The following is a 25586-nucleotide window of genomic DNA, read 5'->3' as shown; positions in this document are numbered from 1 at the left end:
ACAGGGAAATGCATTTTCTCCAAGTTTCATGTGAGCATTCATTGTGGGGATTATGTTCAGGCCCTTCCTAGTTATGGGTCTGAGGGTTTTTTTCAGTTTTACAAAACCACGAACTGATAAATCGAAGTAGAATTTAGAATATATATTAAAATGGTAATATATTTTAAAATATATTTACAGGATTAGCTTATGGAAGAAGCAAACACAACACTTTGGTTATGCATGGAAGAAAAATGCATAGAATCAGAATGGTTTCAGGTGGAAACAACTAAAAATCATCCATTTCCAACCCCCTGCCATAAGACAGGACACCTCCCACTATTCCAGCTTGCTCCAAGCCCCATCCAGCCTGGCCTGGGGCACTTCCAGAGAGGGGGCATCCACAACTTTCCTGGGCATCCTGTGCCAGTGTCTCACCACCATCACAGTAAAGACTTTCTTTCTAATGCCTAACCTAAAACTCCCCTCTTCTGGTTTAAAATGATTCTCCTTGTCCTATCATCAGATGCCCTTCTAGAATCCCTCCCCAGCTTTCCTCTAGGGCCCCCTTTGCATACAGGAAGGCCACTGGAATGGCTCCTTAGAGCTTTCTTGTCTCCAGGCTGAACAACCCCAACTCTCAGCCTGTCCTCACAGCAAAGCTGCTTCAGCCTCATCTTTGTGTCCCCCCTTTGGACTCCATGTCCTTCCTTTGGGGGGTCCAGAACTGGACAGAGTACCCCAGGTGGGGTCTCATGAGAATGGAGTAGAGGGGGAGAATCACCTCCCTTGACCTGCTGGCCACTCTCCTTTTGATGCAGCCCAGGATCCTTCTTGTAGAGTGACATGAGTGAAAAATGTTGTAAGTATTGTATTAACTAATCATGAACATCTACTTAATTAAGGCTATTTGTTTGCTGCCTGGATTCATGTCCTGCATTGGGAACTACAGTGCTGCTCATACACACAGCCCAGTGAAATTTAAGGAGCACCATCTGGGTACAAATATACACTGAGTAATGCTATAAATAGACCAAACAAGTTCATTACATGCATGAGGTACTTGTCCAGATGAGTATTTTCAGCATGAAGGCCTAAGACTGTAAAACTCATCTCTGCAGTTTTCCTGCAAACAACCTTGCCTTTTTAGCTGATGAGCCAAAAGGTTTTAACAGAATTTAAATTTCATATCTGAGCTTATAATCTGGTACACATGTCCAGATGGAGAAGGACACAGAGACCACTTTCTGGCTCAGTTCTAATCAGGCAGCTGGGACAATATGGGAAGAACATTTATTTAGTACTTTGAAGTGCTAATGAATAGAAGAAATTCCTGTCCTCCACTCTGTTACACCTATGCATATACAAGCTGCAGGACAGCACTATGAGTTGTCTGTATAATACTTTTTTTTTTTAATGTTCTAAGACCTGAAAGTTAAGGGCTAGAGCTGGCTGAGACATAATTTTTCTTCCTCCCTCTCTCCTCAATCCCCACTAAATCAGAGGGGAAAAAAAAAGACAAAAAAGAGGCTGCTTTTTTCATTTTCCCCCCATATTCTGCACAACTGCAGTTGACAGAAGCCCCCAAGAACCCAGCAAGAGTCTTCCCACTATGCCATGTGGACTCAGACCAGGCTGTTTATGTCTGCCCAGCTCATTCACTGGTAAAAATCACTGTATCAGTATCTACATGCCTTGGCTCATTCCTGAGTTCAAGGCCAGGTGCAGCTTATCTGCTGTAGCAGATCTCCCTGGAGGAAGTTTCTATTTTTATAGATACGTGTGTGAGAATAAGGACACAAAGTCATACACTATGCACTTACATCTGTATCTATGGGCAAGCAATTCTACTCCTTAAAACTCCTACCTACTCCTTAAAAAGGGTATTTACATGCCTAGATGGAAGTTCTGTGCATAAATGCACCCAAATCTGTTCTAGGCAGGCAGTGTCCTTCCTCTGTGCTGTTCCTTTTATAGCACCATGGAAATACAGATTTTGCTTCTGACAATTTGGTCAGAAATAAATTCCCCTCAGCACACACTTCTCAGGCAAATTCAGACATAATGCTCTATGGAAACAATCTCTGAATTCAGAGGGTGTTGCATGTGTTCATATTTCTAAAAGCAAAGCATCTGTCAGCTACCTGTCAGCATTTGCATTTTTGCCCACACTGTATTTCATACAACTGTGACTTACGTTGTTATTTGGTTCATTTCATGGTTTCCACCACTTCTCCATGAGATTCAGGCAAGCTTTGAGGATGATGAAAACAACTGCACTTTACATAATGCTGATGTCACAGTACCTTGCTAATGAGATCTCTTATTTTTAATACTCAAATAAATGCCAGTGCAGATCTCTTTAAGGTACCTGCTGATGATAAATGTTTTCCATGCTTGATCAAGCTGCAATAGATAAGGTAAGTGCCATACATTCCTACTGAAATCTGATTATCTGCACATGTACCAGAGAGAGAAATTTCAAATGAGAGTTCTGGATTCAATGTCAACTTCAGAATGCTTTTAATGACTCGATAAAAAGATCTGATATGAAACTCTTGATATTTAAGATGTTCACAAACTCAATCTTGTGCCAAATTTAGCAAAATTTAGTATACAAGAGACAGTTAAAGATGTGAAGGGGATGGATTTAAGTTACACAGTTGACTCCCAGCCAAGGATTGTTTTAAACCAGCCTTCAGTTTAATGGTATCTTTGCACCGATCTTGAAACTCAGATGATGCATTCTATTGTTTCAGACATTTACATGTTATTTTACATGCCTCTTTCCCCTCCCCCCCAAACAACAAAAAACCCAATAAACAAAAACCCCACATCTAGGCTTCCAGGAAGGAACACCAGTCAGAAGCATTGAAAATTTTCCTCTGCTGGTAATGTGTCTACGTTCAGATTGCATAAGAGACCACCTCTGCCCATATGTGAGAGGACGTGAGGGAAGGGGGATTCTATTTTCTTTGTTTTTTGTATGAAGGCTTATGTTCTCTCTCTTATTTATTCATTTATGTCTTGGGAGAGTGCCTGAGTATGAACAGATCAGAGCTACCAGCCTAAACAATGAACTTAAGCTACCCCATAATTTCTATGCTGAATCACCCATCTGGATCCCTCCTTTGATTTCTGGTACTTCTATGTAATTTCAACATTTCCGGCAAGCATAGCTGGGCATTTGATAAGTCAGTCAGCATTTAAATTACAAATCAAATTGATTTGGATCAATGAGATCAAAAGGCAAAATGAAACAGCAATGCCTGAACTAACCAAGAGCCAGCAATTCTCTCATTAGCAAACATCTCTGTTAGCAAAGAGATTCACTGAAATAAGGCATGCTGAAGACTTACAAAGCAGCTGAACAGTTACAGATTTCCAAAATGAAGGCGTAGTGAAAACTGAAAATAAACCATTTGCAGTACAAATCACACCATTCAATATCTTGTCATCAGACACTGAAAAGAGAGAGTGATCTAAAGCATGGTATAGGAGCCAAATGAGATTAACATAGCAGTGGTTTTGGAAATCCTACAAGCTCTCAAAACAGATCAGCATCACCCAAAACACAATATAAATGTTAGAACAAAGGCACTGAGATCACCATGGGGTATTGCCTGCACTGTGCTCTCTTCACTGAACAGTATTTCCAGATAAATTAATTTAAAAATTGGAAAAAAAAAAAAGAGCACTAAACAAGCACATATTCCAAGACCTAATAACTAATCCTTTGTTTGGAATAAATTCAGCCTGTATTAAATGTCAGCCTAACTCAGGCAGGCTGGAAACAGGTAAGGAATGACCTCTGCTAGGCTGAATGTGGACAGACTTTCTTTCTGTAACTATTTCAGTGACAACTGTCCACATTTATTTGATATATAGATGGATGGTATAAAACACAGATTCCACTCCTCCCCTGGAACTGCAAATACTAATTTTGAGCACTGTCCTGACAACCCCCACTGAAGCAGTGCCCCCATCCCAAGGCTGCCATCCTTGCCATCTTAGGATACCAGTTAGTGAAGGAAGGTGTGAGAAACCATGCTGCTCTCTCACTCCAAATATAGAGCAAGTCCTTTTACACTTCATCCAGCCAGTACCTACTCAAGATTCAGAAGCTTTTATCTCCAGGATGACTTTTGTCAGGCAGCAACATCTCCCTATGAGCCTGGCTGCTCTTGGAGAGGAGCTGCCAGGCACTTTTTTTGCATCTTGCTACCCAAGCTTTTCAGCCTCTTTCCTGCAACACAACTCTAACACCATCACTCCTCTCCAGTTCCTTTAACTTCACACAAAAGCCCCAAGTCTTGCAAGAACTACATCCTACTGTAGAATGTAGAATCTACTGCAGCTGCCAGTACGTTACAGAAAAATTTGGTTTGAAGCCCACTGTCAGAAATATACATTAGACATAACTTTCTATTCTCAAACACTTCAAAAGGTAAGAAAATTCACTTCTGCCCATCCCATAGTGTAACAATGCACAGATATTGCATACAGTCACTTGAGGCCAGGTGGACCTTTTATTAAATGCACTAAAGAACTCCTGCAATTTAATAATTACAGCTTCAAGGCACTCACAGGCTAGCCTGTAATTTTATTCAATTACAAAATGACCCTAATAAAGCCCTGGTGTTGTCTGTCATGTTACTTGAATCTGATAGGTGCAATTAATACGAAATGAAGACTGTTAATACCTCACCAAGATTCCTGGTGAAAACCTGGTATTATTTCTCTTGGGTTGTGATGAATGAGGCTTTTCTGCTCTTGACAACAATGTGTTAAATACCATGGGGCCAGCAGCAGATACATAATGGGTTCAGGTATTTATTTTCTTGCTTTAAACACCTGGCAATTAAATCCTTCAGAAGTTTTGGCATTGACTTCAGCAGGGTTAGGGTTTCAGAAGCAGAGATTACAAATGGCACAGGTAAGTGCATTGCTGGCAATCAGCAAACTCACTCTGCTTTTCCTGAAGGAAAGATCTGGGGATAAGAATTTTATAGGATGGTTATTGGTTTTCTCTTAAAAACATTATTAAAAAAACCTAAATAAATTACATGGAGACTTGGGAGACACCTAAAGTGATGGTGGCTAACCTGCAAATTCAGAAATCAGCATCTGAGCTGGCCTGAAAGCAGAATTCATTAAAGAAAATTTGGTCTGCAAAAACTGAGTTTAAAGCCCAGTCTAACCCCAAGAGCCCACATATAAGAACTTTCCACATGGAGACTTTTCCTTTTTCTTGTGAGATTCTTGTGACTTTCCCATCCAAGATGTCTGTGTGCTTCTTCAAAGTCGCTGGAGAAGGGAGCTAAAATTCATTTCCTTATTTAAACTTCATACATTCTTTCAGTTTCCATGACACCAAGTCTGCACAGTGTAGCATCATTCAAAAAAAAAAAAAAAAAAAAAAAAAGTATGGTCTCTTCATTGCTGTAGCCTGAGCATGCTTAAATACTGTGTATATTATCCCTTCCAGTGATAGGGACGTTGCCATTATTAAAGATGGAAAAACAAGATCATACTTTTCTTTTTTGGCAGCTGACTGAATATTGTCCACTTGAAGACAGATCCTGAAAACTCTTACCACCAGATGGAGACAACTGGTGGATAACAGCATGAACACGAGGTATATTTTCAAATTAATCAGAACTCCAATAATTCTCCGATGGATAGACCCCAATTTTGTTTTATTAAACCAGGAGACACCCGAGAAGGCAAACTAAGGCCCAGACCTCTGAAAAGCACCTTGAAAAGTACAAACCACCTCCACTTCCACTATGTCCACTCACATGGAGATTATGGGGGTCTCTGAGGCTTGTGCTGATAAATGAAAATTTGCAGAGCACTGAAGACACTACTGGGTGACCTCAGGCATTGATTAATATTTGTGTGCTATACATTAATATTTGCATGTTCTGGCAAGTCTTATTGTGATATTAACACAGTTGTCATGGGGCACAGTTCCATACTTAAAGGTTATGAAAAATAATTATTTATTATTTCCAGGCAGATTTCTTTAACTAAGCATGGCAGTAAACTTGTCACGAATGTCTAAAGGAAGAATATCTGTCCATTTTACACTTCCCTCTTCATTACAGTTTCCTGTCCTCTCAACATACCCTCCACAACTGCTGAAGTGGCTGAAAGTTTGATTCAAAACCAGTAAGTACCATTGGGAACATTAAGCAAACCTCTCCTGAATTTGTCAAAGCAAAATCAAGCTGACAGACTGATAAGGCCACCAGAGAGGATGCAAAATTTTATCTACTGGAACCAAATCTGCAAAACATTACAGTAATTACTCCCAAACTGGAATGGGTGTAAAGTATGGAGCTGCCTTGTATGTGTATTTCTAAACTAGGCAACTCCCTGATTAGCAAGAAATGTGTGGCTATTCCAAATTACATGAACTCATCCAGCTCACCAAGCAAGTAGAACTGAGTGGTTGATATCAATCTCCAAGACATCTGGAGTGTGGAAATTTGGGGGGAAGTGTGGATCAGCTGGAAGGCAGGAGGGCTCTGCAGAGGGACCTGGACAGACTGGAGAGTTGGGCTGATCCCAACGGGATGAGGTTCAACAAGGCCAAGTGCCGGGTCCTGCACTTTGGCCACAACAACCCCATGAGGAGCTCCAGGCTGGGCACAGAGTGGCAGAAAGGGACCTGGGAGTCTGGATTGCCAGGAAGCTGAAGAGGAGCCAGCAGTGTGCCCAGGTGGCCAAGAAGGCCAATGGCATCCTGGGCTGGCTCAGGAACAGCGTGGCCAGCAGGTCCAGGGAAGGGATTCTGCCCCTGTGCTCAGCCCTGGGGAGGCCACAGCTTGAGTCCTGTGTCCAGTTCTGGGCCCCTCAGCTCAGGAAGGAGATTGAGGTGCTGGAGCAGGTCCAGAGAAGAGCAAGGAGGCTGGGAAGGGATCCAGCACAAGTCCTGTGAGGAAGGGCTGAGGGAGCTGGGGGTGTTGAGGCTGGAGAAGAGGAGGCTCAGGGGAGACCTCATCACTCTCTCCAACTCCCTGAAAGGAGGTTGGAGCCAGGGGGGGGTTGGGCTCTTTCCCCAGGCAACTCTCAGCAAGACAAGAGGGCACAAGAGGTCTCAAGTTGTGCCAGGGGAGGTTTAGGTTGGACATTAGAAAGAATTTCTTTCCAGAGAGGGTGATCAGCCATTGGAATGGGCTGCCCAGGGAAGGGGTGGATTCTCCATCCCTGGAGATATTTCAAAAGAGCCTGGATGTGGCACTCAGTGCCATGGGCTGGGAACTGCAGCGGGAGTGGATCAAGGGTTGGACTTGATGAGCTCTGAGGTCCCTTTCAACCCAGCCAATTCTATGATTCTATGATTCTATGATCTGCAAATAGCCAGCCATCTGCCCACACTTCTCACTGCTATGAGTGTCCCTGCACATACACTGGTAACAGACATCAAATAAAACACAGTTAAGTAGAGAGAACATCTGGGTTTTAAAGGGTGGTCAACTCTTCCTCCACTGGAAGGGGAACAGCATTCCCTGGAAGTTGAGAGGCACCTTTGCTTCTCACTGTGGCACAGACATGGCTGGTAAAACAGACAGCAGAAAGCAGTCTGTGTGGAGAAATGTAAAATAAATGTAAAATAACTAAAGCATCTCTTGTGTAAGTATTGAAAAAGCACCTGCTTTATGAAATAAACGCAGTATCTATCTTATATTTACAAGTATTAGAAAGAATTTCTTTACAGAGAGGGTGATCAGACATTGGAATGGGCTGCCCAGGGAAGGGGTGGATTCTCCATCCCTGGAGATAATTCAAAAGAGCCTGGATGTGGCACTCAGTGCCATGGGCTGGGAACTGCAGCGGGAGTGGATCAAGGGTTGGACTTGATGATCTCTGAGGTCCCTTCCAATCCAGCCAATTCTATGATTTTATGATAAGTATAAATAAAAGCACCTTATTGTAAGGACCTTGGACTATTCATAGTGCTACAAGAGGGTGTAAGATCCCCCAAGATTACCAAAGTTACATTCTTAGTAATAAACCTTTGGACTCCATCGGACACTTCTACCTCTTTCACAGATGACATTTCCTCACAAACCACTTTCAGTCACACAAAGTCAAGATGCTCAACTTCAAGCCCATTCTTAGCAAGAACCAAACATGGGCTTACCTACAACCATTTCTGGAAACATTGTCCTGATCTGGGACATGAAGCCAAAATCACCATTCACCAAATCACCTTGATGTCACCTAGCCATGAGAAAAAATGTCTAAGCTAAATTATAACATACTTACTAGTTTTATGACAGCAAAATCACTACTTTAGTAAAGTGAGAAGTGATTTTTTAAGTAAGTCTTTTTTACAAGTAAGAGGTTTCAGGAGATGCCAGACTGGTGTAGGTGAGGCATTTGTCCCCTGCTGTCAGTGCTACCAAGCAGTCGATTGCTTTATAGGTGATCAATAGCTCCTGGTTTGCAGGCTACTCCACAAAAGATTCAGCTAGACAAGGACAACAGCCTTGTGATAAAACTGGCAGAGTTATCTTCGCATTGGTTTCAAATATTTCTGGTCTATACACACAAAATAAATTGTCCAGAAAAGACCAACAGCAACTATTGTGCTGTCTCAACACGGTACTGGGTGAGAATGGAGAACAAAGTCTATACATCAAATGCACAAGATAATAATCTGTGCTAAAAGTTCAGTGCTTGTTTTGTTATTTTTTGTAAGTCAGATAGCAGAAACATTGTTGTATAAATTAGTTAATGGAAATGAAGCTCTTAATTTCTGAAGAAGTGATAGGTGATGCATATTTAGAGAGGAGATAATACCAAAATGTTTCCTTCAACTACCAAACATTAGAAAATATACATTTAAAAAAAGTTATACAGTCACATTTTTAACTTAAAAATAGGCTTCAAACTCTCATAAATTATATCTTAAGAAGTACTGGTTAGTTGATTAAGACAGGGAGAAAAAGAAAAAAAGACTGTCTCTAGAGGAAAAAAACCCAAGCAAACAAAGAGAAAAAATGAAGTTTGCCTATGCAGATCCTTATACAGGGGTTAGCAGACCAAGGGAGTGAAAAGGAGAGATGAGCTCTCTGCAAAGCAATATGGATTAGAGGATCCCAGCTGCCTCAGATGGAGCTCAGTATTTCCCCATCCAGCTTTCTCCACGTCACCTGCAGGTCCAGCTGGGCAAGATCCTGGGAGTGATGCACTCCCCAAATGCCAAGCAACATGCAGAACCACTACAGGCAGCCAGAAAATAAATGTACATGGCTCAAACCTGAGGGCAAGGTGACCAAGATTCTCTTTGTCTCAGGGAATCTTTCCACTCCCTGGAAAGGCAGCAAGGAAGGATTGGAACAAACAGCAATGAGGCAGCAAACAAGAAAATTTCAAAGATATTGACTGTGGGCACCAATGAGACATGGGAGTTAGTACAGAACTGAAATGGGGGTTAAGGTATATGATATCTAATAGCTATTTCAGCCATGTCTCTGGCAAAGTGGTGGTGCTGTTGGCTTTTGAAGGATTTCATTCCCCATGATACCATTGCTGCTCAGGGTTACGTTTCATCATGATATTCCCTTGGGCTGGCATTCAATATTTAAATATAAAATCTGGAAGGAAAAGGCTTTCAGCTTCCTTTATGATGTGAGAGTGCTCTAGCAAATGCTTGTTTTGCAGAGGCTTACAGGCAGTTCTCTGTATCTGTTGGCTATCTTGAGACAAAAAAAATAGGACTTCTAAGTGCCTTTTCTTGCAGCTTCCTCTGCTATAAACAAGTCACACGGAAATAAAAAATTGACACAGCTTTATTACTATCACACAGCTAAATTATTTCCAGGTGATAAAAAAGGATGTGCTATGCAAATCCTGACTTGAAAAGCTGATGCTTCAGACCTTAGGGTTTACATCTGTCCCCTGTGCAGAGCTTCTGCCAGAGCTGCTTCCCAATGTGGAAAAAAGATGGATGGTGTTTCCAGAGAGGTGCAATCCCTAAACCCAGGAAGAACTACCATAATCACCTTCTACACATACTACAACAATTTTCCCAGGGAATGGAGTAATTTTTTCCAGGATGGAACTTTAAAATATTGATTCAAGTGCAGCTAAATACCATTAAATTATAGGCAAGCATTTAGGAAACTGAGTATTGCTACAAGCCTAAATTTGTCTCACTTCTCCTGAGAACTACTGATCCTTCTTATTTCTAAGTCTATGAGGGCAATCTTTATCTCATCATTCCCTCATGTCTCTAGGCAGTGTCTAGCATGCTGTAAGGATATACACAAACACACACCAAAGGCCAAAGATCTTCTAGGGAAGCCAGCAAGCAGTTGGCACACTATCACAGGGAAAGGAAATTCAGCTTTGCAAACCTGAGTTTTATTCATAATTTATAATATTTGTCATCAAAAGCATCCATTGATTCCTAGAGAAGTGTAATATTTGAATTGGGGAAAAAGCTCTGCTCTGGGGTGGGACTAGTGTCTTAAACTGGTAGAAGTTGATTAAAATGTAATTTATTATCAAAAAAGGGAAAGAGAAAAACTGGGCCGAACCTGGAATTCTTAGACATTAACTGTTTACTAAAATAAAATCTTTCTACAGATTCAGAACTTTAAGATCTTTTCTGGAGAGCAAACACTTTCCAAAACATTTTTGTTGTTGTTGGGAATCCATTTCACTACTAGAAAAAACCAGTTTGGATGGAAACAGTCAATTTTTCTAGCACCCAGCAGGCAAACTTAATCATCTGCAAAACCATGACAGAAGAAGATCTACCTCTTTACAGGGGATCATTTAGTCCTAAGAATTTATGAAAAAGACTAAAGACTTGTTCAGTCTTCTGTCTGTAAAAAGCACTGCCATAATTCCCCAGTGTTGGTGTCCCACTCCTCCAAGCCAGCCCTGAGCAGCAGAAAGCTCTCAGCAGATGCTCTTAAAACCCAGAGTCAGCTGCAAAGGAAAAACAACCAAAGGAGCAGAGTCCTGCTCTGCATCCCCTGACAATCAACTTGGTAAAACAACAGCCCTTTGGCTATTTTTATCAACCTGGTAAGGGGCTGGGAGGAAGGAAAAAAAAAAAAATACAAGAGATGAAAAACAGGTGCAGAGCATAGAAGTGAAGACAAAAAAAAAAGGAAAAAAAAAAAAAAAAAGGGTGTGTATGTGGTGTGTGTGTGAGAGAAGTCCAAGGGAGAGATTTATAGATTTATTTGAAGGTATAGAAATTACTACCACATGCAAAAAAACAACCAAGCACCCATCAAAAAAACCCCAAAAATCTCAGTAGAAAATGGAGAGAAGAGCACTGAAGGGAAAATAAGGGAAGAGAAAGACATGGAAGGCAATATTCTAACAAGACATAACAGATTTCACTCAGACAACTCCTCATTTTCCAACATGAAAAGTGTTGAGCCAGTATTTCATAAAGATAGGAATTTCAAAGAAAACCAGATGGTACCTCAAACACGTGGGCATCTAAAGACTGATAAGGGACCAGGTATGACAACCTTGCAAAAGCTGCCTCCCTCAAGGAACATGATGCTGGCAGGTAAAGCTGGGAGAAAGTGAGTGTAAAATAAAAGCTTAAAAAGGCCCAAGGGGGTGTAAGAGTGTTCTGTACAAGGACTGGAAGCAATCATGACCAAGGCTGCAGCATCAGACTGTTCTGTTCTAAGGGTTTTTTTTTTTCTAAGTACAAACACAGACATGCCCCAGAAATACAACTAAAGATTGAAGATTTTCTAATAAGGAGACTTCTGAAAGGGCAAAGGAAAAGCAGAAATATATGCCTTCTAAGAGAAAATTCTGAAATGGAAAAGGAAAAAGAATACTGCCATTTTAGCTAGAGAGATCTTTATTATATACTGATTAACAACTCTTGCACAATTGGAAAATCCAAGAATTCTTCTATAGTGAAATTTATTAGACACCCAGAGCTTAGATCATGAGAACTGGAATTATTCTGCTACTGTAGCAGTAACAACTGGGTGCAAAAAGCTTCTCAGGTGCTTCACAGATCTGTTTAAGCAGAAGAAAACTGTGCAGCTTATTGGACTGGGTCTGAACCCAGCCTGCCCACAAGACACACTTAACTAATGTTGACACATTTTATAGTAATCTTAAGATGAGACATGTATGTTAACTGAAGATGAATCTACTTGCTAGGTTCTCAGGTCATTCTTAATGCTGCTGTGTAAGGTCAGACACATCTGACACAACCCAACAGTGGGGAGAAATTTTTTGGACAAAGACTGCAAGATCAAGCAATGAATGGAAGAGCACAGTTTAATGATGTGCAGTTTATAAAGCTGGAATCTGGAGATGAATGGGATGCAAAATTCTCTTTAAAATACATATATTATCTACTATCTGTGAGCTGTTCTGACAATGACTTGCAAAGTCAGATGCTTTGCAAGGAGAGATTGGAACAGTAAGAGGCAAACCAAAGATCGTATAAAAAGGTAGGAAACCCAAGGTATGGAACAAACTAGGAAAAAAATTAATATCCCAAATAAGTAAGGAGGTGTTCAGGGACAAATCACCCTTGATGGTTTGTAGATAATTGTGTAAGTAACAGGGGGGGCTGTCTTGGTAGATGAGCACAGAGAGGGAATGGCTTTGTTATAGAGCACCCCAGTACCAGGGGTCCTCTCTCATTTTTCAGACTTCAAGACACTATGGAATACAAATTACTTTTAAAAAGCTATGTCTCATTAAGTGTGTAGCACAAGGGAGCAATTGCCTGCTCATCCTATTCCATGTATCCCTGAAGGAACTCCATTCCTATGCAGATGCAATGGTTCTGTTCATGTTTAATGAATATACAAGATAAACTTAAGCAAGGATTCTATGGAGTTACATGGCTGGAATGTACATTTCTGTGTTTGGGGAAATAAATGATAAACTTTTTTTTTCCCCTGCAGTTTTGGCTCAAGCTGAAAATAAGGTTAAAATAAACGAGCTACCTTTCCAATTTAAAGCATGGAAAGTTTCATACATAAACACAGTTAAACACATCAAATTTGAGATAAAAACTCTGACATACCCTTAGGTCTAACAGTATAATTGAATATCACTGATTATACCATGAGAAATAAATGAACAGAACTTCACTTTATGGACTGTTTTTATAAGTCACTACTGAGAGGGAAAAGAAATGCACATTTATTTGAAAAAGCCATTATACCTTTAAGTAGCAAAGACCCAAAGAAACTAGCTTTACATATTTCAGTAGCAATAAAACAAACAGTATAATCTTTTAATCATCTCCTTCAGTTCTCCTCACTTCAGTTTTCTAAGATTTATCTCAAGTAATTTATTGAAGAGAAGCCAAAAAACCCACTGCCTTTGTTAAACTGCTCTTGGAAAATACAGCTGTGTAGTATTGGTGTTCCAGAAACAAAACAATAGTTACAATCTTTCTACATCTCCCAGAACTGGTGAAAGAAGAGGTGTTTCCACTCACCCATTTTTTAATTAAAGACACTGTTTCCACAGGGTGGTAAATTCACCAAAATCAGTAATTTTCAACCTATCATGGCTGGAGAATTACTGCTAAGGGGTCCACAAAATGCACTGAAGAACTGGAAGCCTAATATCAATGAGCTTCAATTCACTGCAAATTTATTACCAGACTTGTAGGCATCCAGGAATGTGGGCAGTGGGTTAGATAGTAGATATAAAGCTGGAGGATTTAATACAGTAAAGTTTTAAAGCTGAGGTTTCAGCTAAGGGATTTGTTTTTTTCTCCTGCTGATAACAGAAACTGTAGTTCTGACTAGAATTACCTTCTGAGATCCTACACTGAAACATCCTCAAGAACCAACTGGGTAACCTGGGGGATCTTTGACCCCTTCTCACCCACATTCAGGACCTGTGGCCTCTCCATCTTGATTTCTCTTCTGGAGAAATCAGGACATGATGAGGAGAAATGAGGAGAGAGCTGGGCACTAATGAAGCCCCTGGTCACATCCTGCTATGGAATCGAGACACAGGAACCTATGGAATCAAGACACAGAGAAAATCTGTTTGAACATAACCAGTTACAGAATACTTTGCCTCCTCTTTCTTCTTGCAGCTGCCATGTACTTCCTCAAACTCTGTGGTACAATCGATACAGTTGGGTTTAAATCTTATCTTTTAGCAGTTATGCCTCTGCCAAGATGACTTTGTGGAAGTTATGGGAAGTAAATATTATTGAAAGAGATAGAATTACTATTTAATAGCCTCCTATATTTTATGTCTCTTGCCTCAGCACCCCTCTGCAGCTTACAGAGACTGTGCTTGGTTCCAAAGCTTTCCAGCAATCCTTCCTAGGCATGACACTAGGGAATAAGCACTGTGTCAGCAGCAGATGACATGCTGCAGGTAAAACTGAATGCACTTCTGCATTGGTAAACTGAGAAATTACATGGACTACTCAGATTTTTCTACATCTGATCTATACGAGTCAATGATTGTATTGTTCACTCCCTTCTGCAGCACAGAAGTCATCAAGTGACTAGTACTCAAATGCAAGTGAAAGGGCTTATTTTGAAATGAATGCTATTTCTGTGCAGGTCAGCTATGCAGAAGTTGTTGGGAAGTCACTGGGCTATACCTTTAAAAAAGGTCAAACTCTTCATCAGCCTGGCTTGTGATGTACAGAGGCAGAGGTCACTTGAAACTCAGTCAGCTCACATGACAATGAACTATGGGCTCCATCAAACAAGCAAAAAATGAGCAAAAAATGAGTTCTTTTAGTCCTTTGCTTATATGGGAAAAGTAGAAATGTCCTCTTACCAGGAAAAGAGACTCTTAAAGTGCCAACACTGAACTAACTGTAGGTTTCCCACCCCTTCTGCCAAAAATCTTCCTGTGCTCTGTGATGTGCCATGAAGAGGGCAGCAAAGAAATATATCTGCATGAGTTAGTTACAATAAAGTTAACACCAGTGACAGACTGCCACAGTATTTTAACAACCCAAGCTAACAAGTTCAAAGAAAAAAACACAATGGGACTAAAGCAAACCATCACTTAAACAAAAGCAAGCCATTCTCCTCAGGACAGCATAGTGAAAGGAGGTGCTTCAGATTACCAGGCAAAAATTAGAATCAATGGTGATACAGATTTGTTTCTGAGGGAGATTTTCTTCTTGATGTGTCCCTTCTTACAACAGAGATCTGAAGACAGCACTTGTATGAATATCATGGCTAACAAATGCTGCATATAACCAAAGAGCATACAAAAATCTAACTGCTCTGCAAGCAGATGGCTTGGAAGATCAGTGCAAACTTCAATGAATCAGTACTTCACCACTTTGGAGAGAAAGCTGTACCTTACAACTTGAGCCAAAGCTCAGCAGATTCACTGTTCCTCCACTGACTGCAACAGCTCTGAAGGAGATACACAAGGTGGTCCCAAGGTTGAAAGATGTGAGATTCAACAAGGCAAAAAGTGTCTCACCTAATGACAAAACTCAGTGTCCCAGGCTGTCCCAAGCAGTACTGGAGACTAAGATTATTTTCTTGCTCTAAACCTCATAGGTCAAAATTATCCCTACGAATTCAAGTGAAGTAAAACCAGGTGTCTAACATCCAAGTCCCCCAACCACTTGGCACAACTGAAGACATCCAGAGCAGAACCAGCATGCAGAAATGGGGCTCACACTGAATGGGGTGGGACTGCTCGTCAGCATTACCGCTGGCTCTACTCTGGGTTATAAATGCTTGATTTTGATTAATATCAAGAGCCAAATTTCAAAACCCTGCTGAAAGCCATCCAGGAGCTTCTCCAAGTTCCTAAGAATGGCAGCACAACCCAACCATGCCTCAGTTTCATAACAGATAAAGCTCAGAGATGCACTTAGGTTGGACATCAGAAAGAATTTCTTTACGGAGAGGGTGATCAAGCATTGGAATGGGCTGCCCAGGGAAGGGGTGGATTCTCCATCCCTGGAGATATTTCAAAAGAGCCTGGATGTGGCACTCAGTGCCATGGGCTGGGAACTGCAGCGGGAGTGGATCAAGGGTTGGACTTGATGAGCTCTGAGGTCCCTTCCAACCCAGCCAATTCTATGATTCTATGATCTCCATCTCCCTCCTGCATTGAGTTTGTTTCTGTTAGGAATGGATCCTGAGTGCCTGGAACAGAAAATAATTATAGCAGGCTCTGGAAACCTGAAATAACCAACCCTTGATTAATTCACACTTATCCATATGTAAATCTAATGTGAATGCTGTCAGCACATTTTCCTCATTAGAATTCAACACGAGTTTAGGAAGACAATTGTTTTAGTAGAGGAACAAATGTAGAAACAGTATTGAATTAAGTCTGTAAAGAGAGAAATCTTCAACTTCAGTGTTTAATTTGCACATTAATACAAAACTACAGGGAAGCCCAAAGTCAAAATTATTACCAACACATTGTGAAATATGTAAAAGGTAAGACCAGTCACTGATCATGGAACAAAAATACGAGTAGAAGGGGAGAAAGTGTTATTGAACTGAATGTGCAGATCCACAGGATGCTGGGAGGGACACACCTGGCTTTGCAATGGCACAGCCATGCAGGCTGGAGCACACAGGCTGCACTTGAGGACCAAAAAGGGAGGCAAGAAGTTGGAGTCATCTTAGCCCACATATGAGATCCATATCTTAAAGCTACATCTGAGAGTTGCTGCCAGTGTGTGTGAGCCATTATAAAACCTGAGGCATCTAAAAGAGGCTCTCATGTGTGCAGCACGTGACTGGAAAATTGTGATGGAATGCACTGGAAAAGCAGAATATGGGGAATGCAAAACTTCCTGCCTCACACATGCTTCTGGTGCAAAATACCTAGGATGTAGTTTACTTTCAGATAATCACAGCCATTCGTGTGCTGTTCTGATACACTCCAGAATTCAAACTGAATGTTACAAAACTGCACTGAACACTCAAGATTTGCTTTTTACCCATGTATGAATCACATGTAAGTCTCAGTAAACACCACTACTGAGCACATAACCCAAGTATTAAGTGGTCAACCCAAGTTCCCTCAAACAAGACCTGGAGAAAGGAAAGTTCTCACTGTGAATCATCTTCTGGAAGGCTCTGTCACTCCATCTATTAAGAGCTCAGAGGGAGCATTAGGACATGTGCTACAACAGGCAGTAAGACAACTTCCAATTAATACTAACTTATGAAATGGAGACACAGTAGCTAGAGCCTCTTCAAACCTAATTAGCAACTAATTTGTTCTGAGCAAGACAAAATACCCATCAGAAACCCTAGCTAAGATCATGGCTTTTTCTGTAGGAAAAAGAGCATCCTCTACAAGAGCATCCCCTGTATTTTTACTTTTCTACTAGAAAAGTTGATTCCAGAGAAATGTAAGGCATCTGAAAGAGGAATTCTAGATGCTTCTCTGCTTAAAACATACTTGGTCAAGAAGCAAACACAGTTTGATTCCCAGCTCCTTTACCAAGCCAACCAAAACAAAGATGCTGCTCTGCAAAGGCTGGAGCAGAGGATGCAGCAGCCAAGGGTGTTCGAGCAGGAGAACCCCAGAGCTCCACGTCCCCTGTGAACACAGATGTCACAACTCCATCCCACTCTGCTGGATGTGCAAGCAGTGACCTCAGAACAGGCTCCCTGAAAGCAAAAGCTTTCAATGCACTGACTGAACTGGTTCAAAATGAACACTGTTGGTTCTCTGTCTGGTGAACTATAAATAAATCTTGAAAAAGTTGGACTGGAAGATTTCCACAAGAGGAGTCAATAGAATACCACCCTGGGTTTGACTGGGGGTGGGAGGGACAGGGGGGGGGAAGGGAGCTCCTACCATTTCTCCTTCAAACTGAAGAATAGTATCTTGCTACACGTTGCCTATAGATATTAAAATCAGGACACACTCTGCTAGCAAAAGGTCATTGGCATGTCTACTCCCAGAAAACAGGAAATATAATTAAACATACAGCTGTGAAGTAAGACTTTTGGCAGGAGAAAGGGAGCTTTGGAGAGAAAGTGACAAGGGCAATGCACTATGAAGTAGCACAGAAATGTGGTGAAGAGAGGGAATGAAAGCACAGGGACAGAGATGAGGAATGAGAGTGGGGGTGAGATGCAGAAAAAAAAAGGACAAAGATAAAACGACATGAAAAGAGAAGGCAAAACACATGGATGAGAAGAATGTGCATAAGGAAAAGAAACAGCTCCCTTAGGAGTAATAGTTCTTTAGTAAGGACAGGAGCCACATTGTTATGCAACAGCATGTGCTGTTTTCTGTATAGAAAGAGTTTATTTAAGCTTATATGAAACCTCAAAAAATATTTGTTGGAGGGGAAAAAAAAAAAGAAAAAAAAAGGAGTAAAAAAAGGGAGTAACATCGTATTTCTTTCGACATTTAAATTGCTTTTTAGGTCATATTTCACCCTCCCTTCCCACCCCCCAAGTATTTCCAAGATGGAATTTTCGTCTTCCCACTCCAGGATTTGACGTGGGTAGAGCACCACAGATGCTGCTGAACTCACAAACCTGATTCATTCTTCCCTGGAACCTTGTGCTATCATTTAGCCTGGGACCAAGCTAACACAGAAGGCTACAAGTCAGAAAGGCAATTGGACAAGCTTATAAATTCACTTTTCCCCAGCAAAATGGGGTACAATAGAAAGAGTAAAAATAATCTGGTTCTGAACCTCTGCTAGTTTGTCAAATGTTTGTTTAAGAGTAGTAATTTTCCTCCTCTCCCAGCAGACTTAGGCTCTAAAACTCCTCTGAGTTTTAATTATACAGAGGGCAATAATTTTTCAACTTCACAGAACAAATTCCCTAAAATGAAAAGAGTTTCATACAGTCAATCAGCAAAGCCCTCCAGTCTCACTAATCATGTTCAACAAGTCCAGATTATTTTCTGCAAGTTTCCTTTCATTTCAGCCTCTGGTACTGTGCAATCACACTGCTGGGTATCAATTCAGTACTCAAAAAGAATTCTTAGAATAAACTGTAAAGAGTCATATGACATAAAAGAAGCTGCCCCCAAGATATGTGATACAGTGCTCATATTTTTGAAAGCTGAGGCCACTTTCAGTAAGAAAGATTCCTTGCTTACTTCATTGCAGACTTTAGAACAAACAAAAGCTCTAACATTTTAAAAGGTTGGACATATTTTTTACTCCCACTGTTTCTTAATAAAACACCATTTGTGTGGGAAACCAGCTTAGTGCATACTTTAAAAACAGGCAAACCATTAATTGATCCAACATGTTGGCAGTTTTAGAGAAACTCACTAGACAAGAGCAAGTGATGCATCTTAGGTTTTGAAACAGCTTGGGCTCTACTTTAGGGGTGTGTGAGTATGCCAAGCTCCTACTACTTTATGCTGCTGAGTAAATAATGTGATACCTTAAGTACCACAAAACATAGTCTGACCAGCTACAAACCCATGTGCAGGTTATGAAGAACAGTTTTAAGAAGAGGGGATAAGTTGCTTGTTGTGCAAAACCAATAGAAAAATACTAAAAACTCCCCTTCTTCCACCACAATCCTTCGAAAGCAAAATGACCTTCCCCAAAGAAATGGTTAAACTCTTAAAAAGGCTCTTCACCAGAGGTTCCAAAAGCAGCACTTTTGCATCAGATCAACAGTACTAAAGCATTATAGTTAGGCAACAAAGTCTTCTTTAGCACATCCATGCTAGTTTACTGTATAAAATTTAAATGTCAGTGGAATAACATCCTGTTTTGCAGCTCGTGTTTCAGTTTACTCCTAACTCTGCTAAGAGTCAACCAGCATCAAACAGCTGGGCATGATTAGTTAACTGGATGCAAACCAAACTGAGATTTCACAAGAGGTGGCATTTTAGTCTCCATGGCACAGGCTGCTGGTATCAAAGCCCAGTGGCCCCTGGCAGAAAACACTGTCCCTAAATATAAATCTGGTCATCTGTTTTTAAAACATTTATTTCAGATGAAACATTGTTACAAACACCAGGGGGGTTTGCGGGCATAACTCAAGGTTTGGGTCGTTTGGATGACTCGATTTCTGCTCTCTTCTAGTTAAGGAGCACATGGTGAGAGCCGAGCGACACCGAGCCCAAGTTCCATCCGAGTACTCACTGGGGAGAGTGAACACCTCTCCACAGTTCTGGAGGAATTCTCTCGTGTTCTCACCAAACCAGACACTCAGCATTTCTATTTGATCCCACACTCCCAGAGCCGAGACAGTGGACGCTGTGTTCCCAGCCTTACGGCATCTCCTTGATAAACCAGCACCACGAACACGGTGCTTCCCTTCTCAAGGTCTCAGTCACACCTCACCCCCCCACGGCACCTGCCAGAGGATCCTCAGATCACAACAAAACCCACAGAGGGCTCAGGGTCCCATCCATTCCTCTAACAACTCGCAAACTTTACATCTCCCAAACTTTCCACCGCTGGAGCACCAGCGTGTATCGCCGCTGGCAACATGTCCGTCCCTTCCCTCGCCGTGGCAGCAAGGAGAGCTGCTCCACGCCCCCCGGGATGGGCAGCCCCCACCCAGCGAGGCCCGCAGCCCACCCCGCTCCCTGTCGGGAGGTGCAAGGACACCTTCCCCAAGGATGCGGAGCAGCGGTGCGGGGCCAGCACGCAGGGGAAAAAAACGAGGGCCGCCCACCCACCCACCCACCCCAGCGCAGCACCTCGAGGTGCACCCGTGGAGCGCGGTCAGGGTGCCGGGGCTCACCTGCGTGGGGCATGGTGATGGTCTCGTTGGCGTTGCTGGAGCCCATGTTGTAGATGACCACGGCGGAGGCGTTCTGGGCGGCGGCGTGGCGGATCTTGTCCTTGTAGGTGCAGTTGCCCCGCGGGATGAGGGCCACCCAGCTCTTGCCGGGCGCCGGGGCGTTGAAGCGGGTGCCGGGGTCGCAGGCGAAGCGGTCGGCGGGCGAAGCGGAGACGGCCACCTGCCCGCGGGCGTCCTGCTTGGGCGACTGCTCGCCGTAGCGCCCGCACTCGCTCTTCTCGCTGCGGAGCTCGGTGCTGCCGGCCGCCGGGTCGGCGTAGGTGATGTTGACGAAGGCCGTGTACCACTCCTCCTTCTCGGCTACGGTGAAGTCCAGGCACAGCAGATGCACGAAACAAAAGGACAGCAGCCATGTTGAGAGAGCCAAGCTGCGGCAGGCTTGGATCACAGACATTGCCATCTTCATCTGCCGGGTCCCCCCCCCACCCCCCCCGAACCCCGGCCGGCCCGGCCCGCCCCCGCCGCCGCCTGTCTGTGTGTGCGTGCGCCTGTGGCGTGCCCCGAGCAGCCGGCTCCGTGCGGGGCGGTGCTGCTCCCGCCGGGCTCCGTGCGGGGAAGCGAAGGGGGGGAGGGGGGCCCTCCCCTCTGCAGCCTAATTCATGTCGGAGCCGTTTGATTTCCTCGGGCTGGCCCCGTCTCCGCCCTCCTCCTCCTCTCCCCCACCCACCCCCCGCTCGTCCGCCGCCTGGCTTCCTCCTGCCCCTCTCTCCCCTCCCCGCACAGCTGCCTCCCCCGCTGCTGGCAGCGCGGGCGGGGAAGGCGTGGAGGAGGCGGGGGGTGCGGGGGGGATTTCCACACACGCAGTTAACGCCTGGAACCGCTCCCGCTGCGGGCCCGGCCCCGCGGGCACCCGACGCGGCCCGAGAGAGAGGGGGGGGGTAGAGCTGCCCCGGGAGACCCGGGGGGGGGGGGGGGGGGCACGGGGCGGTGGCGCCATCTGCCGGGAGAGGGCAGGGAGTGCGGGGGGAACCGCCGGTACCTCAGTACCGGGACTGGGAACGGGGACGGGGAACTGCGAACTGGGGAGTGAGACTGGGACTAGGACTGGGGACTGGAGTCTGGGACTGGGGCTGGGACTGGGGACTGGGGAGTGGGACTAGAGACTGGAGACTGGGGGCTTGGGACTGGGGACTTGGAGCTGGGGACTGGAGGCTGGGGGCTTGGGACTGGGACTGGGATCGGGGTTGGGGGCTGGGACTGAGGACTGGAGGCTGGGACTAGAGACTGGGGCTTGGGACTGGAGATTGGGACTGGAGACTGGGACTGGGGCTTGGGACTGGGGGCAGGACTGGAGACTTGGGACTGGGGGCTTGGGACTGGGGCTGGAGTCTGGGGCTGGAGACTGGAACTGGAGACTGGGGGCTTGGCGCTGGGGACTGGAGACCAGGGACTGGGACTAGGGATTGGGACTGAGGACTGAAGACTGGGAACTGGGGACTAGGATCGGGGTTGGGGGCTTGGGGCCGGGGGTAGCTCAGGGCCCTGGGAGCCCTGGTGCCAGGAGTTTAGCCGGTCACACCTCCAATCCCTGAGTTTTAACTGTGAATTTTTTTTTTTTTTTTGGCCTTTCCTGTTTGCTGTAAGTTAAATGCAGGTGTGGATGTTACAGTCATAGAATCATTTTGGTTGGAAAAGGCTTTTAAAATCACCAAACCCAACTGCTAATCCAAGTCCACCATTAAACCACGTCCCTCAGCACCACATCTACACGGCTTTGAAATACCTCCAGGGATGGTGGCTTCACCGCTTCCCTGGGTGCTCCAGTGCTTGACAACACTCTCAGTGAAACAATTTTTCCTAATACCCGATCTAAACCTGCCCTGGCACAACCTGAGGGCATTTCCTCTTGCCCAATCACTTACTACTTGAGAGAAGAGGTTGACCCCCACTTGACGACATCCATCCCCGTTGCAGGTAGGAGTAGAGAGTAATAAGCTCTTCCCTCAGCCTCCTTTTCTTCAGGCTAAGCGACCCCAATGTCCCCTCAGATGCTCTTTGTCATACTCATTCTCCAGACCCTTCACCATTTTTGTGCCCTCCTCTCCCTGGCATCTTTCCAGCCACTCTTCCCCATTGCAGGGGGCTGTTGGGACTCAAGCATGGGACCTTATTTAATCCTTATTTCACCTCATACAAATGGCCTCAGCCCACTAAATACAGCCTGACCAGGTCCCTCTCTCAAGAGGAGCAGCACTCCCACACAGCTGGGTGTCATCTGCAAACTTACTGAGGATCTACTCAATCCCCACATCCAAATCATTAATAATTATACTAAACTTAGTACTAAACTTAATAAAGATACTAAATGGGACTGGCCCCAACACAGAGTCCTGGGGAACACCACTGGTGACCAACTCCCAGCTGGATTTAACTCCACTCACAGCAACTATCTGGGGGCAGCCATCCAGACATTTTTTTACCCAGCAAATCACACACTTGTCCAAGCATGAGCAGCCAATTTTAATTGCTTGTATATCAGGTTTTAAAATACAAACCAAGTAAATTTCTTACTATGCCCACCTGGATGATGCTGATGGGAACAATGAGAACCTCAAAGGTGAAACCTCAGAGAATGACAAAGCAGCCTCTAGAAACACTGTACAGTCATGGGCAGAAAAGAATCGTTTAATTTTGGCTCAGTGAAAGCCCAGATTTGGGGAATTTTAATGCCTACAGCATCCTAAGAGAGTTTTGGTCAAAACTCCAATGCCTTTCAAAAGGCAACTGACTGTCTATCCCTGTGTGAGTAGTAAAAATGCTGTTTTTCCACAAAAACATTCAGTAGAGCAGGATGTCTCACAAGATTAATAGATCTTACATATTTTATCCCCCTCATTATTAAAATATCTGCTAGAAATGCCATTCTCCTTCATGGAGATGAGATGCCTGAATACTTCACTACTGTCAATATTTGCCTGTTTCCAGCTTATGTTCATAGTTGTCATTGATCTAAGCAAGCAGTTAACCATATTTTAAGCAGCCTTAACCATATTTTACACACACCCATGCTGCACTGAAAAGGCTATATCCTGGAAGGTGAAAAAAGTCAATTTGGGAGAAGCATGGATAGGTGAATAGGGAATTAAACCAAAGATGTTACAGAGAAACGTGGTGGCTTGCTAAAAAAGTCTTCTTTCAAACAAGAGAAAAACTATCTTTGAAAACCCACTCTTGGAGAAGCAACTAAGAGGAAAAGCCTACCAGGTAGAACTAGCATTGAGAAACAAAAGTAAATGGTGATCAACATCAATCAGAAAGTGTTGAGATTTCATAAGAGAAGTAAAAGCCATAAAGGGAAAATCTGTGTCAGGAGGGGCTACAGCAAATAGAGCATCTGTTATTTGGAAGAGTAAGAAGTATTAGTAGAAGAAGAAGCAGAAAAACTTAAAAAGTGAAGAAATATTTCAGATTTATATCTGGAAAGAAAGGGAGGACCTGTTTGCTAGATTACTGACTCATAACAAAGAGATTAAGAAACACAGAATATACAAAAAACAGACTCAGAAAAATGGCACGTGTGAACCCCAAAGGAGTGGGCAGCTCTCTGATGCTTCTTCACGTAAATCTTGGTATGACAGGAAAATATTGAAAGATTGAGCATTCAGTTTCCTGGTAAGACCCAGAAAAACTAATTATGGTGACTTGGTAGTCACAGACCTAATTTTAATCAGCCTCAGGAAAAACAAGGCAGAAAAAATGCAATGTACAGATAAAGTTTGTCTCTATGGAAAGTGGCCTCCCAAGCAAATGTGATTTATGTGTTTCTGAGGAAACTATCAGTGTGTTTAGTAAAGTTACACACCCATGGGCAGGTTTGGAAATGTGTTATTCACTGACACATGGACGTGGAACCTGTTAAGGCTCAGCTAAGCTGAGCTCAGCTGGAAGAGAATGTGTTTTAATATGTTATAATGGTATGTTATTATAGCATATATGTAATATGTTATAACAGTATTTTCATATTTGCTCCATGCAAAAATATGACTCCAGGTGACCCAAACTGCCAGCCAGTCAGGAGCAGAACTGGGGAGTGTGTGGTTTACTCTGCACAGAGGGAAGGATTTGGGGGGTCAGAGTTGGAAGGAATTGTGCTACACACTCAGGGAAAGAGGGAGAAAAAGTGGAAGTAGGAAAAGGATTTTCTTTCCACTTGAAGCATCAGAGAAACAGATGCTGGAAGCTGTCCAGTTTTGGTATCTGCAATTTAAAAAGGATATTGAAATAATAGAGAAGGTTGAGAAAAGAGCCCTAAAATTAGTTTGAAGTGTTTCCCCTTCAGGAAGAGATTCCAGGTGCCCAGTCTATTACACATTTCAAGAAAAGAAGTGATAGGATCCTATTTTTTGAGTACCACCACAGGGATGTAACAGCAGGTACTAATAGGCTCTTTAAGCTCATGGATGAAGGCATAAAACCCCCAAAGTTTAAACTAGACAGCACAATTTATGGTAAAAGTAGCTGATTAAACACTGATTGCCCATTGGAGAAAATTCAAAAGTGAGATGGTCCTGGGATGTGAAAGAAAATCTACTCATATTCAAATTATACAAGAACAACAACAAAACTCCCACTGGAGAGCATGCTTTATTTAAGAGCAAGATATTAAATTCATCACAATGAAATTACAACCTAGTAGTTGCTTCTCACCTTAAAAGTACCCCTGTATAAAAACCACAGAATGTTCAGTTATTTTTGCTGTTAAACACTGAAATACATTTAACTAGGTTAATGCTAGGTTAATACCCAGTTTAGTGCAATAGCTGATGGGGGTTCAATAGCTGATGGTTCTTCACATGTTATTTATTTATTTTCATAGGAACATCAGAGGTTCTCCCTTTTCCTGGCCCCCTGAGCTCTGTTCTGCTC

At 43.2% G+C, this 25586-nt stretch overlaps 1 protein-coding gene across 1 annotated transcript in view; it reads right to left on the bottom strand.

Annotated features, from left to right (window-relative positions):
- The window catches only part of RNF150 (ring finger protein 150), a 121544-nt gene extending 100248 nt beyond the window's left edge, over positions 1 to 21296 (bottom strand). Inside the window, exon 1 of the mRNA XM_071753766.1 lies at positions 20661 to 21296. Coding sequence (XP_071609867.1) covers positions 20661 to 21126 — 466 coding nt within the window. The 5' untranslated portion in view covers positions 21127 to 21296. The remainder of the gene's footprint in view (positions 1 to 20660) is intronic.
- Between the last annotated feature and the right edge of the window lie 4290 nt (positions 21297 to 25586).

The sequence above is a fragment of the Heliangelus exortis genome, chromosome 10 (assembly GCF_036169615.1).
Source record: "Heliangelus exortis chromosome 10, bHelExo1.hap1, whole genome shotgun sequence".
Lineage (NCBI taxonomy): Eukaryota > Metazoa > Chordata > Aves > Apodiformes > Trochilidae > Heliangelus > Heliangelus exortis.
The sequence above is the reverse complement of the archived record's forward strand: the minus strand, read 5'-3'. Positions and strand labels throughout refer to the sequence as shown.